The sequence below is a fragment of the Electrona antarctica genome, assembly GCF_951216825.1.
Source record: "Electrona antarctica genome assembly, chromosome: 16".
Lineage (NCBI taxonomy): Eukaryota > Metazoa > Chordata > Actinopteri > Myctophiformes > Myctophidae > Electrona > Electrona antarctica.
Genome location: NC_136797.1, coordinates 39574310 through 39591760, shown reverse-complemented (window position 1 = coordinate 39591760; position 17451 = coordinate 39574310). Strand labels below are relative to the sequence as shown.

The 17451-nt window shown below is 42.7% G+C and overlaps 3 protein-coding genes across 3 annotated transcripts in view; 2 read left to right on the top strand and 1 right to left on the bottom strand.

Annotated features, from left to right (window-relative positions):
- The window catches only part of LOC306940117 (serine/threonine-protein kinase NIM1-like), an 805056-nt gene that overhangs the window by 738874 nt on the left and 48731 nt on the right, over window positions 1–17451 (bottom strand). The gene's annotated exons all lie outside the window — the stretch shown is intronic.
- Window positions 31–6874, top strand: LOC306939475 (growth arrest and DNA damage-inducible protein GADD45 gamma-like; the record flags this gene model as incomplete). Its single annotated transcript, XM_079524063.1, has 4 exons — window positions 31–147; window positions 6196–6308; window positions 6411–6615; window positions 6761–6874. 4 exons carry the CDS (start codon window positions 31–33, stop codon window positions 6872–6874), a joined length of 549 nt encoding a protein of 182 aa, XP_079380189.1.
- On the top strand, window positions 16779–17449 carry LOC306939474 (growth arrest and DNA damage-inducible protein GADD45 gamma-like; the record flags this gene model as incomplete). The annotated part of the gene is made up of 3 exons (XM_079524062.1): window positions 16779–16891; window positions 16994–17192; window positions 17336–17449. The coding sequence occupies 3 exons, from the start codon at window positions 16779–16781 to the stop codon at window positions 17447–17449; spliced, it is 426 nt and encodes a 141-aa protein (XP_079380188.1).

Below are 17451 nucleotides of genomic sequence, written 5' to 3'. Positions count from 1 at the left end.
GATGGATACTCCTGAGGAGGATTCATATCCATGGGCAGCCCGACCGACCGGCGCCGGCCCCGAGGAGGGCCGCCCCCGCTGGTCTTCGGACCCGTCGCCTCTTGTCCCGTCCATGCCAAGATGACTCTCATTCTTTATGTGAATGAGGTCAGGTATGCCACGAGAGCGACACATCGACCCTCATTCTTTGTGTGGATGAGGTTTGGAGAGAAAGGAGAAGTGACTTGTTCCACGTCCTGATGTGTCGTGCACGCACGCACACACAGAGCAGAACGTCACACGCATATCTGACGCACGCGCAGCAGGAGAAAGAAGCGGTGCCGAGAAAGAGACATTCTTAAAAAGAGACTTTTTAAAATGTTCTCTCGCTGAGTAACAACGCAGCGAAATGTTTCCCACTTTCCAGAATTGTCTTAATTCTCTAAAGGTTTCACTTTAGAAATTTAATGATGACAAAATTATGAAAAACAAAAAGTACTTAATGATGGCTCTAAAGGTTTCACTTTAGAAGTTGTTTAGCTAATGATTACAAAAGTATGGGAAAAGAGGTTATCCTAAATATAACTTAATGCTCTGTCAGTTTTTAGAAACAGTTGAAAAGAAACAAATCATTATTTCAGTCATGTTTGTGTTGATTTCACAGGAAAATTTAGGTTTCATGTCAGATACATTAATGTCAATAAGAAATGTGTATTTCATCTGTTGTATGACCAAAAGCTACAATAAAAAAGAAAACGAAACAATATTTCTGTCCCGGTGGTTCTGTGGATAATTGAAGTTGCACTGCAACACACATGAAGCAGACAACACCATCCAGTTCCTCACACTTTGCAACGTAGGGCACCATTCTATTTACATTCCAGTAACATTTTGTTGATTTACACTTAAACCGCATCCCTGGGCATGTTATAAGTGGAGATTCATCTGAAATAGGTGAACATTGGGCTGATCTATAAGCTGATCTATAAGCTCACAATGTGATGCTTTGTGGTCTGTTGTGAGCTTGTAGATCGGCTATTTTACTATTTGAAGAACAAAGTATATAGGGTTTCATAGGCAAGGCCAGTTTATTTACTGTAGCATAGGACCACAATGGAAACAAGTCCTTTTTATTTAGCCTAAATGTCTGACAAGAAATTAACTTTTCCAATCTGATAGCAGGTCAGTAATTCCAAAGTTGTTGAAGAGAAATAAGCAACCAGGTCTATGAAAACAATACAACTAAGGCATGTTAGAGCAGTGATTCTCAAACATCTTCATGTCAAGGACACCCAAATGCATAGGCCTATGTATTTGCCCACACTCCCCCATCTGAAAATATTTTGTGCCAGACAAAGACAAGCCGATGAATAACATCTTATGAAGAACCGATATGCTTGAAACATCACATCCAATGGTGGAACCAAATAACAAAATAGCCTTCCCAAAATACTACTGCTTTTAGACGAATTAATTCATTTCCTAATAGCCTAGCACTTTTGCAGCTTCTATAGGCATTTTCTTTATGGATTTTGGGTTGGGGTTTTACTTTTTAGTGAGTGTGTGAGTGGATGTGCGTTCTTTATTGTTTTTTCTTCAACCTGAACATGCACAGCTATTTTTGAGGGGTGATAAGATAACCCCTCCTATGTCCAACTTCCCAAAACAAACTGGTCAGGCTCCTACTTGGCCTCACCCCCCGAACCCACCTCACCCCTGCCCACTTTGACAGGCTGGAATGGCTTAGGGTCAACGACAGAGTACAGCATCTTGCAATGTGTCTGGTCCACAAGATTCGATACACCACCAAGATACCCATGTACCTGTCTAGATACTTCCTTAATGTTAACGAAGTCCACACCCACAACACCAGAGGGAGTGCAACAAACCATGTACAACCCAGATTCGGCACAAACAAGGGACTACATTCTTTCCGCTCCTATGCCACCAAAATGTGGAACCAGGGCCGGATTAACACCTCTGAGGGCCCCTGGGCACTGAAGCTCGAAGGGCCCCCCTTCACGCGCGCGCAACATTTTTGCTGTTTCGGAGTTGTTTTGGGGCAGTTTTATGCCGTTATATTGGCCTATTTCCAGTCGCCTACCCCCCAGAGTGACAGCCAATCTAGCGCATTGTTGCTGCTTTACACACAATTGCACTTTTCAGCTGCCCTTCTCACCAACAATAAAACACTAAACTTTTTAGACACCATTTATTTCATTCGGATTAGCAGGGAAATGTTCTGTGGAGCAAAAAAACAAACAAAAAAAAAAACGTTTTTTTTTTTTTTTTTTTTTGAGGGGCCCCTGGTGCCCAAGGGCCCCTGGGCACGTGCCCAAAGTGCCCATATGGTAGATCCGGCCCTGTGTGGAACGCCCTACCAACAGTCATTAAGACATGCGAATCCCTTGACTCCTTCAAAACCGCTCTCAAAGGGCACATACGGACGGCTGCAATTCGAAACTGGCCCCCGTAAAATCTGAATCCCCCCCCACCGCCCACCCTTTTTTCCCTTCACTGTATATGTTTCTTTTTCCTTTTTACCTCCTTTATGATGAATTCCTGTTCTGTTCTTTGACTACCGGTATATAGAAGTGTCTATTTGTACGTCAATTCTGCAAACTGTTATATTTCAATCAATCAATCAAATCAAATCAAATCAAACTTTATTTATAGAGCACATTTAAAACAATCACAGGGTGAGACAAAAACATCAACAATTTATATCACAACAACAAAAACAAAAACAAAAACATCAGTAATTAATGCCACAATAACGAAAGTGCAATAAAACAAAACAAACATTAGGTGCGATAGGTGGCGAAAAGCCAAAGAATAAAAATGTGTTTTAAGAAGTGATTTAAAAGACTAGGAGCAGCAGAGGCAAAGGCACGGTCGCCCCTACTCCTGAGGTTCATTTTGTGAGCTTCCATGAGCAGCTTGTCTGTTGACCTCAGTGCCCTTTGTGGGGTGTAAGGGACCAGAAGTTCTGTTAAATAAGAGGGGGCCAGGCCGTGCAGGGATTTATAGGTAAATAAAAGAATCTTAAAATCTATTCTAAAAGTGACAGGGAGCCAGTGAAGTTCAGCTAAAACTGGTGTTATGTGTTCTCGTTTTTTTTTCAATCAATTGTGTTGCAACGCATTGTGTAGATCTGCCTATTGCCTACTGTTAACCCCAGAATAGGGACACTAGGGTTCAAGTGATCAAGCTAGGTAGAGTGATGAATATGCTAAATGCATGACCAGAAAAATTAGCCTTCCAAGTCAACTGAAAAGGCTGCCCCAAAAGGACAATTTACAATTTATGGCCGAAATTGAGAGGCAATCCATTTACAATTTATTGCACAGCTATTCATAGGAGACTAACAGTCGTTGTCAGTCATTTGTCATGTAAGTACAGTAGCTGTGCTGTTGCAGGCAAGTAAGAAAACAAATTTACAAGTAAGAAAACAATTTACACTAAACCCTATATACTTTATTGCCCTATACTAATTTAGATCCTCTAATATTGTCCTCTACATCAAATCTCTTCGTTGAAAATAGGCTATAAACTCACAAGGCCTTGCGTTGCAACGAATTGCGAGTTTGTAGATCCGCTACTTTTGCCTAAAATTCACCCCAGAATAGGGACACTTGGGTTCAAGTGGTCACGGTTTGAATGGGTAGAATTCTTCAGAAATTCAGGCGATGAATAAATGCATGACCAGGAAGTTTATAGCCTTTCGAGTCAACTGAGAAGGCGGCTCCAAAAAGGACATCGATTTACAGTTTATGGCAGAAATTGAGAGACAATGTGTTTCCAAATGCACAGCTATTCACAGGAGACCGCCGTCGTTGTCATTCATTTGTCATGTAAGTAAAATGGGAAATGTCGAATAAATATGCGACCGGTCGGTATAAGCTCGGCTCTGTAGTCTTTGGAGGCCTTAATGTGTTTTGATCCTGCAGGAACACTCATTGTGCTGGTACTTCAATGGGGGGGCGGCGGAGTAGAGTATATGGCGGGGTAGGGGTGGGCTGTTGGTGAACGCTGTCTCTGAATGGATGAATGAGAGCTGACTTGTGCCAGGCACAGGGCCCTTTCTCCTTGCATTTAACCTGCTCCTCCCCACCTCCCCTCTGCACTCTCTGGCCCTCATCTCATTAATGGGGACAGCAGATGGATGAGGGCCTGTGGTTCGGGTTGCCAGGCAGTGTTTACTGTATGCCTGACTTAGGCCCACATCAAACCAGTGGGTTGGGGTCACAACTGGTGTCACCAATTTGATTTGACTGCAGTTTCAAATGGTTTAATTAACGGTTACGGGTAGGAAAGTATCCGCTATATAAGGATAAGGTAAGGGTTAGGGTTAAATTTGGTATGGTTAAGGTTAGGGTAAGGGGATATGGGAGGAATGTAAGTCAGTACAACAATGTCCCTAAAACAGCAGTCCCCAAATATTTTTGCCCGTGCACCCCCTGTTACCTCCTGACCTAGCTGACGCACCCCCCCAACGCTCAATCTCATAGTATTTGTCCGAAAATGATATATTTTTTAATATGATTATGGCAAATAATCACAGAATGTCACTGTACTGAGAGACATGCATCTGCTGTATACTCCCACAGCTGCTCTATACATCTCCTTACAACAGTGTTTTACCGGATTTTGCAGTTTGTGTTAAATAACATTATGAAACCGCCATTACCCTTTTCGTGCACGTCCCCCTAGACCTAGAGGTCTAGGGGGACCTCTAGGTCCCCCTAGACCCCACCCCACAAGGGGTGCACGGCACGCACCACAGTTTGGGAACCACCGCCCTAAAAGAATGTAAGGCTTAAGTTGTATGCATGGGTGAGAGAGGCTGCAGCTGACTTCAGACACTTGCAGTTCATTCACAAAGTTCTGTCTACTACACAATGCCAAGGCTGCAGATCATTGTTATTTAATCCCTCCTTTTAATGCAAATTTACTGACATCTTTTATGCTTGGGGGGTTAATTAGACAATTGTTACCAGTGACAAAGTGACTTTGTTGACTACCTACATCAGGGGTGCCCACACTTTTTCGACTTGAGGGCTACTTTCAAAATTACCAGCTCAATGAGATCTACCCACCAAAAAAATGTTGATCCCATGATTGCTGACATTTGTTTAAAAATGTACCTGAGGTGCTTTGGAATAGTTACATACAGTAAGACATGAGACAAGCACACTTGGAATGGGAAATAGAGGGACATTTTTAATTGGTAGGGTTTTTTTTGTATTATAACTTTGTAATGCTACTGACGTTTGTGTACACACTCTACAAAACAAATTATTGCACTGTGGGTTTGAGCTGACAGGCCCTTATAGATGTCAGTCAATCAAGTCACCTTAATTCAAGTGGCACATGCAAAACAGTTTTTTTTATATTTAAATTAAATATATTTGTAGGACCTTGCCATGTGATCTACCTGCACAGCCTTTGTGATCTACTGGTAGATCATGATCTACCTTCTGGGCACCCCTGACCTACCTAGTCCTATTAATCATACCCCAAAACATGCAAAATCTCACCGATTGACCAACAATCGTAAAGACAGATATTTTTGGTGTTTTGATGGCTTAGTTTATATTATTTCTAAGCACACGTCTAAGTACAGATTTCTATCCCCGCCAGGCCTAAACGATGGCAGTTGAAGATAATGTTTTCGAACTTGTCCTGTTGTGTCTGTCTGTCTGCCTGTGGTCACTGGACAGCTACTCTCAGGCCCATATACAAATTACACAAATCACGAATGCACAAAATGAACACTAGTGAACTTCACTGCATGTGTGCATGAGTGTGCCGTTTCTGTGGAATAATTAGGCAGTTTTGCAAATCTACGTAGACTTTGATGGCACGAGTCTAGGAGGCCAAGTGTCGGGATTAATTATTCCTGAAGTTGAGGGCATCAATTAAAGGTCACAGACTTTCAGAATCTTATCCATTCAGTCCAAACTGGCCCATCCTTCCTCAGAAAGTTTCTCTATAGGCACGCGCCTGCCATGGGAGGTGTGGTGGGGGGAAGGGGGCTGACTTTTGTCCCTGAACAACAGCCAATCACAGAACGCGCGTGCCAGGTCTTCAGTATAAATACCGCAAGTCCCATTGAAGAGCATTCAGAGCAAACTGTGCTATATCTTCTGAATCACTATCCTCCACATCTACTAAAACCAGTGAGATCAATCACTTGTTGGAATTATTTTGAAGATGCAGTCTCCTGCAGGGTCTCCTGGCAAAGCGCTGAAAGAAGCTCTCCTCTCTGCTCGGAGAGAGGAACAACTCACCATTGGAGTCTACGAAAGTGCCACAATAATGAATGAGTAAGTGCAATGCTAACATGTCTTATGCTATTGCTCAGCTCAGCTGGTAGCCTACTTTTGCCCTGAACAAGAGCAGCCACTAACAGATGTATTTCTCCACAGTGATCCAGACAGCGTGTCTTTCTGTGTCCTGGCCATGGACGAAGGGTTCAAGTGTGACATCGCCCTCCAGATCCACTTCACCCTCATCCAGTCCTTCTGCTTCGAGAACGACATCAGCATCGTCAGAGTGAGCGACGTGCAGCGCCTGGTCGAGATCATTGGCGACAAGGACAAACTAGAAGACGCTCACTGTGTCCTAATCACGGTATGTCATTTTGAACTCAAACATATAGCCTTATATCTGTTCTCTCTCACAAAGCATTATTGGACAATTAAGCATGCAGGCAGCAGCCTCTCTTTGGAAGTGTTTTGTTGCTAACCCGCTTTCCTCTTGTGCTTTAATTCAACAGAAGCCAGCTGATGGTTCTTGGGAGGACCCAGCCATGGAGAAGCTGCACCTGTTCTGTGAGGAGATGAACGGTATGAACGACTGGGTGCCCGAGATCATCCTCCCCGAGCACTGATCAGAGAGCTCAACACTCTCTTCGTTTAACAAAATGGAAATACTACTGAGCAGGATGACACTGTTTTCTACTCATCCCTGGATGGATGGATACTCCTGAGGAGGATTCATATCCATGGGCAGCCCGACCGACCGGCGCCGGCCCCGAGGAGGGCCGCCCCCGCTGGTCTTCGGACCCGTCGCCTGATGTGTCGTGCACGCACGCACACACAGAGCAGAACGTCACACGCATATCTGACGCACGCGCAGCAGGAGAAAGAAGCGGTGCCGAGAAAGAGACATTCTTAAAAAGAGACTTTTTAAAATGTTCTCTCGCTGAGTAACAACGCAGCGAAATGTTTCCCACTTTCCAGAATTGTCTTAATTCTCTAAAGGTTTCACTTTAGAAATGTAATGATGACAAAATTATGAAAAACAAAAAGTACTTAATGATGGCTCTAAAGGTTTCACTTTAGAAGTTGTTTAGTTAATGATTACAAAAGTATGGGAAAATAGGTTATCTTAAATATAACTTAATGCTCTAAAAGTTTAAATTCAGACATGGTAGTCTACTGAAGTCAGTTTTAGAAACAGTTGAAAAGAAACAAATCATTATTTCAGTCATGTTTGTGTTGATTTCACAGGAAAATTAAGTTTTCACGTCAGATACATTAATGTCAATAAGAAATGTGTATTTCATCTGTTGTATGACCAAAAGCTACAATAAAAAAGAAAATGAAACAATATTTCTGTCCCGGTGGTTCTGTGGATAATTGAAGTTGCACTGCAACACACATGAAGCAGACAACACCATCCAGTTCCTCACACTTTGCAACGTAGGGCACCATTCCAGTAACATTTTGTTGATTTACACTTAAACCGCATCCCTGGGCATGTTATAAGTGGACATTCAGCTGAAATAGGTGAACATTGGGCTGATCTATAAGCTGATCTATAAGCTCACAATGTGATGCTTTGTGGTCTGTTGTGAGCTGTTTGAAGAACAAAGTATATAGGGTTTAATAGGCAAGGCCAGTTTATTTACTGTAGCATAGGACCACAATGGAAACAAGTCCCCAGGACTTTTTTGTGTTGTCCTTTTTATTTAGCCTAAATGTCTGACAAGAAATTAACTTTTCCAATCTGATAGCAGGTCAGTAATTCCAAAGTTAGCAACCAGGTCTATGAAAACAATACAACTAAGGCATGTTAGAGCAGTGATTCTCAAACATCTTCATGTCAAGGACACCCAAATGCATAGGCCTATGTATTTGCCCACACTCCCCCATCTGAAAATATTTTGTGCCAGACAAAGACAAGCCGATGAATAACATCTTATGAAGAACCGATATGCTTGAAACATCACGTCCAATAACAAAATAGCCTTCCCAAAATACTACTGCTTTTAGACGAATTAATTCATTTCCTAATAGCCTAGCACTTTTGCAGCTTCTATAGGCATTTTCTTTATGGATTTTGGGTTGGGGTTTTACTTTTTAGTGAGTGTGTGAGTGGATGTGCGTTCTTTATTGTTTTTTCTTCAACGTGAACATGCACAGCTATTTTTGAGGGGTGATAAGATAACCCCTCCTATGTCCAGCTTTTGCTGTGTATGTACAGTATGTGTGTGTATGTGTGCGCACAAACTTTGTCAACATTAAATCCCATTGACGATGAATGGACAATTTTGAGTGTTCGTGTAAACAATTACATTGCATAACACAAACATTGATGACGAAGGTGAGGATGCAAATTCTGATTGGCCGGAATGAGATGATGTATGATGATGTACGATGATATGATCGCCCTCACTTCACACGGGTGTGATTTTTCCCCCTTCATACCTGTACATTTGACAATTTGGCCAATGATTGACCAGTTTTCATAGGATAGTTTGTTGATTACTTTTGATGCAGTAATGTTTGTTTGTTTGTTTGTTTGTTTCCAAAGAACAAGATTCCTTTACAGGATCTCCTCACTGGTCAACAAAAACACCTTGAAGACCTTAACAGGAGCCCTCGTACAAGGTTTATTTGACTATGCATGCACCTCCTGGTACCACAGCACCTCAAAAGCCCTTAAAACTAGGCTCCAGACTTCCCAAAACAAACTGGTCAGGCTCCTACTTGGCCTCACCCCCCGAACCCACCTCACCCCTGCCCACTTTGACAGGCTGGAATGGCTTAGGGTCAACGACAGAGTACAATTTACAATTTACAATTTAGGCATTTAGCAGACGCTCTTAATCCAGAGCGACTTACAATAGGCAAGAACAAAAAGCATGGGAATACATCACATATGTAAAAATGCATTTATCGCGAAACATGCGTAAGCTAAGAACGTGACTAGAACATATCTATATAATGACACTATACATATAAACTATAACTAGAACATATCTATATAATGACACTATACATATAAAATACACATATATGCTATACTATGCTGTACATATATACTATGAAGTGCTATGACTACATACAATGCACTTATTGTGCTGTCTACATGACATGCTATAAGTCTGTTTCAAATGCTATATAAGTCTAAGAAGTGCTGTCTAAGGGGGGTAGGGTAAGTGCTATGGGCCATGATGGAGTCTGAAAAGGTGGGTTTTCAGACTACGGCGGAAGATCGGGAGTGATGCTGCAGTTCTGATTGCAACGGGAAGTGCATTCCACAGTTTTGGGGCCAGAAGGGAGAAGAGTTTGGGACGTGTGGAGCGTTGTCCCGGCGTTTTTAGTGAGGGTACTTCCAGCTTCCCTGCGTTGGCTGATCTGAGTGCGCGGGAGGGTTTGTAGGGTTCAATCATGCTGGCAAGATATGGGGGAGCCATACCTTTGGTTGCTTTAAATGCCAACATCAGAGTTTTGTATTCTGTGCGGGCAGCGACCGGGAGCCAGTGCAGGGAGCGGAGCAGGGGGGAGACATGTGAGAATTTTGGCTGGTTGAAGACCAAGCGAGCTGCGGCATTTTGGATCAGTTGGAGAGGCTTCAGTGCACATGCCGGTAGGCCAGTAAGGAGAGAGTTACAATAGTCAAGTTTTGACAGGACTGTTGTCTGGATTAGGAGCTGGGATGATTCCTGGGTGAGGAACGGTCTAATTCGTCGTATGTTATAGAGTGTGAACCTACAGGATCGAGTGACAGCTGTGATGTGAGTTTTGAACGAGAGCTGACTGTCCAGGACAACACCAAGGTTCCTGGCTGTTGGGACAGACGTTACCAGGGCGTTGTCTACGGAAATAGTTAGCTCCCGCATCGGGCAGGACTTAGCTGGGAAGAAGAGAAGCTCAGTCTTGTCTGGGTTCAGCTTGAGGTGGTTGGAGGACATCCACTGTGAGATGTCAGCCAGGCAAGCAGTGATGCGCTCTTCCACCTGGGTGGCAGAGGGGGGGAAGGATAGAAACAGTTGTGTGTCATCGGCATAACAGTGATAGGATATATTGTGAGCAGAGATGATAGTGCCAAGGGATTTAGTGTACAGTGAGAAAAGGAGGGGACCAAGTACAGATCCCTGTGGGACCCCAGTTTGGAGGGTTCGGGGGGATGATAACAGACCTTTCCAGGAGACCTCGTAGGTCCGGTCGGTGAGGTAAGAGGAGAACCACTTTAGTGCCGTCCCGCCGATGCCTAGATCCGCTAGGGTGTCTAGGAGCAGCTGGTGGTTCACTGTGTCAAATGCTGCTGATAGGTCTAGGAGAATCAGGACTGCAGAGTGGGAAGCAGCCTGGGCAGCATGTAGTGCTTCTGTGACTGCCAGCAGGGCAGTTTCTGTGGAGTGGGCCTTTTTGAATCCGGACTGGTTGGGATCTAGCAGGTTGTTATGTGAGAGATGGAGAGAGAGCTGGTTGGAGACAACACGTTCAATGCTTTTTGATAGAAATGAAAGGAGTGATACCGGTCTGTAGTTCTTGACATCTGAGGGGTCAAGGGTTGGTTTCTTGAGGAGTGGTGTTACTCTGGCTGACTTGAGGGCAGAGTACAGCATCTTGCAATGTGTCTGGTCCACAAGATTCGATACACCACCAAGATACCCATGTACCTGTCTAGATACTTCCTTAATGTTAACAAAGTCCACACCCACAACACCAGAGGGAGTGCAACAAACCATGTACAACCCAGATTCGGCACAAACAAGGGACTACATTCTTTCCGCTCCTATGCCACCAAAATGTGGAACGCCCTACCAACAGTCATTAAGACATGCGAATCCCTTGACTCCTTCAAAACCGATCTCAAAGGGCACATACGGACGGCTGCAATTCGAAACTGGCCCCCGTAAAATCTGAATCCCCCCCCACCGCCCACCCTTTTTTCCCCTCACTGTATATGTTTCTTTTTCCTTTTTACCTCCTTTATGATGAATTCCTGTTCTGTTCTTTGACTACCGGTATATAGAAGTGTCTATTTGTACGTCAATTCTGCAATCATCAATCAATCAAATCAAATCAAATTAAACTTTATTGATAGAGCACATTTAAAACAATCTAAATTGACCAAAGTGCTGTACAGGGTGAGACAAAAACATCAACAATTTATACCACAACAACAAAAACAAAAACATCAGTAATTAATGCCACAATAACGAAAGTGCAATAAAACAAAACAAACATTAGGTGCGATAGGTGGCGAAAAGCCAAAGAATAAAAATGTGTTTTAAGAAGTGATTTCAAAGACTAGGAGCAGCAGAGGCAAAGGCACGGTCGCCCCTACTCCTGAGGTTCGTTTTGTGAGCTTCCATGAGCAGCTTGTCTGTTGACCTCAGTGCCCTTTGTGGGGTGTAAGGGACCAGAAGTTCCGTTAAATAAGAGGGGGCCAGGCCGTGCAGGGATTTATAGGTAAATAAAAGAATCTTAAAATCTATTCTAAAAGTGACAGGGAGCCAGTGAAGTTCAGCTAAAACTGGTGTTATGTGTTCTCGTTTTTTTTCCAATCAATTGTGTTGCAACGCATTGTGTAGATCTGCCTATTGCCTACTGTTAACCCCAGAATAGGGACACTAGGGTTCAAGTGATCAAGCTAGGTAGAGTGATGAATATGCTAAATGCATGACCAGAAAAATTAGCCTTCCAAGTCAACTGAAAAGGCTGCCCCAAAAGGACAATTTACAATTTATGGCCGAAATTGAGAGGCAATCCATTTACAATTTATTGCACAGCTATTCATAGGAGACTAACAGTCGTTGTCAGTCATTTGTCATGTAAGTACAGTAGCTGTGCTGTTGCAGGCAAGTAAGAAAACAAATTTACAAGTAAGAAAACAATTTACACTAAACCCTATATACTTTATTGCCCTATACTAATTTAGATCCTCTAATATTGTCCTCTACATCAAATCTCTTCGCTGAAAATAGGCTATAAACTCACAAGGCCTTGCGTTGCAACGAATTGCGAGTTTGTAGATCCGCTACTTTTGCCTAAAATTCACCCCAGAATAGGGACACTTGGGTTCAAGTGGTCACGGTTTGAATGGGTAGAATTCTTCAGAAATTCAGGCGATGAATAAATGCATGACCAGGAAGTTTATAGCCTTTCGAGTCAACTGAGAAGTCAACTTTCTCCTTGCATTTAACCTGCTCCTCCCCACCTCCCCTCTGCACTCTCTGGCCCTCATCTCATTAATGGGGACAGCAGATGGATGAGGGCCTGTGGTTCGGGTTGCCAGGCAGTGTTTACTGTATGCCTGACTTAGGCCCACATCAAACCAGTGGGTTGGGGTCACAACTGGTGTCACCAATTTGATTTGACTGCAGTTTCAAATGGTTTAATTAACGGTTACGGGTAGGAAAGTATCCGCTATAAGGATAAGGTAAGGGTTAGGGTTAAATTTGGTATGGTTAAGGTTAGGGTAAGGGGATATGGGAGGAATGTAAGTCAGTACAACAATGTCCCTAAGACAGCAGTCCCCAAATATCTTTGCCCGTGCACCCCCTGTTACCTCCTGACCTAGCTGACGCACCCCCCAACGCTCAGTCTCATAGTATTTGTCCGAAAATTATATCTTTTTTAATATGATTATGGCAAATAATCACAGAATGTCACTGTACTGAGAGACATGCAGCTGCTCTATACATCTCCTTACAACAGTGTTTTACCGGATTTTGCAGTTTGTGTTAAATAACACTATGAAACCGCCATTACCCTTTTCGTGCACGCCCCCCTAGACCTAGAGGATGTTCGCGCACCACAAGGGGTGCACGCACCACAGTTTGGGAACCACCGCCCTAAAAGAATGTAAAGGCAAGTTGTATGCATGGGTGAGAGAGGCTGCAGCTGACTTCAGAAACTTCCAGTTCATTCACAAAGTTCTGTCTACTACACAATGCCAAGGCTGCAGATCATTGTTCTTTAATCCCTCCTTTTAATGCAAATTTACTGACATCTTTTATGCTTGGGGGGTTAATTAGACTCCAGCCATTTAAACCACAAGCAAATGATTATAATCACAATTGTTAACAAAGTGACTTTGTTGACTACCTACATCAGGGGTGCCCACACTTTTTCGACTTGAGGGCTACTATCAAAATGACAAGATCTACCCACCCAAAAAAGTATTATCCCATTGCTGAAATTAGCAGCACAGGCCTTACATACTATAAGACAAACACACTTGGAATGGGAAATAGAGAGAAGAAAATGGAATTCGTAGTTATTTGTATATGACTTTGTAATGCTATGTTTGTGTGCAGAACTATTGAAAGCAAATTATTGCATTGTGTGTTTGAGCTCACCTTAATTCAAGTAGCAAAATATACCTATTTTTAATGATATATATTTTGGGGCATGTCATGTGATCTACCTGCATGTCATGTGATCTACCTGCATGTCATGTGATCTACCTGCATGTCATGTGATCTACCTGCAAAGCCTTTGTGATCTACTGGTAGATCGCGATCTACCTTCTGGGCACCCCTGACCTACATAGTCCTATTAAACATACCCCAAAACATGCAAAATCTCACCGATTGACCAACAATCGTAAAGACAGATATTTTTGGTGTTTTGATGGCTTAGTTTATATTATTTCTAAGCACACGTCTAAGTACAGATTTTTTTATCTCCGCCAGGCCTAAACGATGGCAGTTGAAGATAATGTTTTCGAACTTGTCCTGTTGTGTCTGTCTGTCTGCCTGTGGTCACTGGACAGCTACTCTCAGGCCCATATACAAATGACACAAATCACGAATGCACAAATTGACACCAAAAAAACCTACCATTGTTTGTAACCTTTATTTCAGGGGAATCCAATTGAGACCAGGGTCTCTTTTTCAATGGCGCCCTGTATACAAATAAGAACATTTACATTTTACATACATGACATGGACACACAGTAGGCTACAACAAATATAATCCACAAGCACATACACACAGAAACAAAACCTTGTAACCAAATGTTACAGAAAACAGGTGCATATGCCTTCCTCTAGTGTGAGGTCAGTTAAGAGTATCTTAAAAGTAGTAAACGAAATAAAAACATTCAACTTCAATTTGTTTTGACAACCATTCCAAAAATGTGGAGCTTACCCATCATGGTAATGTGATGTTTAGTAGTAAACATCAAAGTTAGTTAGTTAAGTCATTGAATATGAAAAAAGAATGATGTTAATCATTTATATACAAATGCAAAACATTGAATCAAACGTAATAGAAGGCTTTAAGATATTCTTTTATGTGTAGATAGTGAATGGCAAGGCAAGGATTTCCCTATCTCACTATATGCGTGCGTGTGTGTGTGTGTGTGTGTGTGTGTGTGTGTGTGTGTGTGTGTGTGTGTGTGTGTGTGTGTGTGTGTGTGTGTGTGTGTGTGTGTGGTAAACGCTGTCTCTGAATGGATGAATGAGAGCTGACTTGTGCCAGGCACAGGGCCCTTTCTCCTTGCATTTAACTACATGCAACGGAAAACAACAAACAATGCTTGCAGGGCAGAATTAGGACGATACACACTCATTATCAAAGTTATGAAGAGAGCATTTAAATGTTAACCACCTAAAACAAAGCACTCCAGACACGCTTCAACCATAAAGAAAACATACAGGGATGCCCCCTAGTCAGATGGTCCACTCTGTCTGTCCACAAACACGAGCACAGAATGTACCCTTGGCTTCAATTTACGCTGTCAAGAGTTAAATGATTTGTTAAACATCTGCATTACTTAATTCACATTAAGTAAAGTAAGAGAATCTTATCTGATGACAACAAAATATTCAAAGTCTTGGGCCTGAGAGGCTACTGTGGCTCAGGAGGGCGACTGTGGCTCAGGAGGTAGAGCAGGTCGTCCAATGATCCATGGGTCGGCGGTTCGAATCCCGGCTCCTCCTGTCTACATGTCGAAGTGTCCTTGGGCAACAATTTACAATTTAGGCATTTAGCAGACGCTCTTAATCCAGAGCGATTTACATTAGGCAAGAACACAAGTATGGGAATACATCACATATATAAAATGCATTTATCAAGAAACATGCGTAAGCTAAGAGCGTAACTAGAACATATCTATATAATGACGCTATACATATTAACTATACATATATACTTAGTATATATGTATAGTATAGTATAGTAACTATACTATGCTATACATATGTACTATGATGTGCTATGACTACATACAATGCAGTTATTGTGCTGTCTACATGACATGCTATAAGTCTGTTTCAAATGCTAAATCTAAGTCTAAAAAGTGCTATCTAAGGGGGTAGGATAAGACACTGAACCCCAAATTGCTCCCGATGTGCTGGTTGGTACCTTGCATGGCTTCCACCGCAATAGGTGTATGAATGGGTGAATGTAATGCACAATCTATGTAAAGCGCCTTGGATAAAGGCGCTATATAAATGCACCATTTACATCTCATCAAATGTCTGTGGCTCAAATGCCAAATACATAATAGATAATTAAGGGCTGAAAACCACTGTTTTAGACCAGTGGTTCTCAACCTTTTCTGGAACAGGGCCCATTGAAAATCTCGAAAGCGTTAATTTGCGGCCGACAAATCTGACCACTTATAACACGGCAGACTATCACAAATCCAGAAAAAGAAGTTCACTTGTGTTCACTTGTGTTTTTTGTGCATGCACAAAAAACATGTAATAAAGATGTCCACTTTAATGTAAATGTGCATGCACAAAATATATAAAAATATAAATAAATCCACATTATAGGTGAAAGCTCGCCTCTACAACCAAATATTTTCAAGACAATAGACACATGAGAACACAAATTTGTGGAAATTTGGGGATAAAAGAAAAACTTAGTTCAACCAAGATACATCTTTTAAACTATAAACATATGATATTTTGTATCAATACATTCGCCAATATAGGCCTATAGCCTATAAAGTCGAGTCCACTTTATCACGGCAAACGCATGTTATGTTCATGCATGCACGATTTAAGTGGGATTGCGATGAAAAACTAAATCTGTAAATTTCCCTCAAATCCACCGGGTCCATTTGGTTATGGCTATTCTCTTGGATTTAAATGAACACTAGTGAACTTCACTGCATGTGCGCATGAGTGTGCCGTTTCTGTGGAATAATTAGGCAGTTTTGCAAATCTACGTATAGACTTTGATGGCACGAGTCTAGGAGGCCAAGTGTCGGGATTAATTATTCCTGAAGTTGAGGGCATCAATTAAAGGTCACAGACTTTCAGAATCTTATCCATTCAGTCCAAACTGGCCCATCCTTCCTCGGAAAGTTTCTCTATAGGCACGCTCCTGCCATGGGAGGTGTGGTGGGGGGAAGGGGGCTGACTTTTGTCCCTGAACAACAGCCAATCACAGAACGCGCGTGCCAGGTCTTCAGTATAAATACCGCGACTCCCATTGGAGAGCATTCAGAGCAAACTGTGCTATATCTTCTGAATCACTATCCTCCACATCTACTAAAACCAGTGAGATCAATCACTTGTTGGAATTATTTTGAAGATGCAGTCTCCTGCAGGGTCTCCTGGCAAAGCGCTGAAAGAAGCTCTCCTCTCTGCTCGGAGAGAGGAACAACTCACCATTGGAGTCTACGAAAGTGCCACATTAATGATTGAGTAAGTGCAATGCTAACATGTCTTATGCTATTGCTCAGCTCAGCTGGTAGCCTACTTTTGCCCTGAACAAGAGCAGCCACTAACAGATGTATTTCTCCACAGTGATCCAGACAGCGTGTCTTTCTGCGTCCTGGCCATGGACGAAGGGTTCGAGTGTGACATCGCCCTCCAGATCCACTTCACCCTCATCCAGTCCTTCTGCTTCGAGAACGACATCAGCATCGTCAGAGTGAGCGACGTGCAGCGCCTGGTCGAGATCATTGGCGACAAGGACGAAGACGCTCACTGTGTCCTCATCACGGTATGTCATTTGAACTCAAACATATAGCCTTATATCTGTTCTCTCTCACAAAGCATTATTGGACAATTAAGCATGCAGGCAGCAGCCTCTCTTTGGAAGTGTTTTGTTGCTAACCCCCTTTCCTCTTTGCTTTAATTCAACAGAAGCCAGCTGATGGTTCTTGGGAGGACCCAGCCATGGAGAAGCTGCACCTGTTCTGTGAGGAGATGAACGGTATGAACGACTGGGTGCCCGAGATCATCCTCCCCGAGCACTGAGC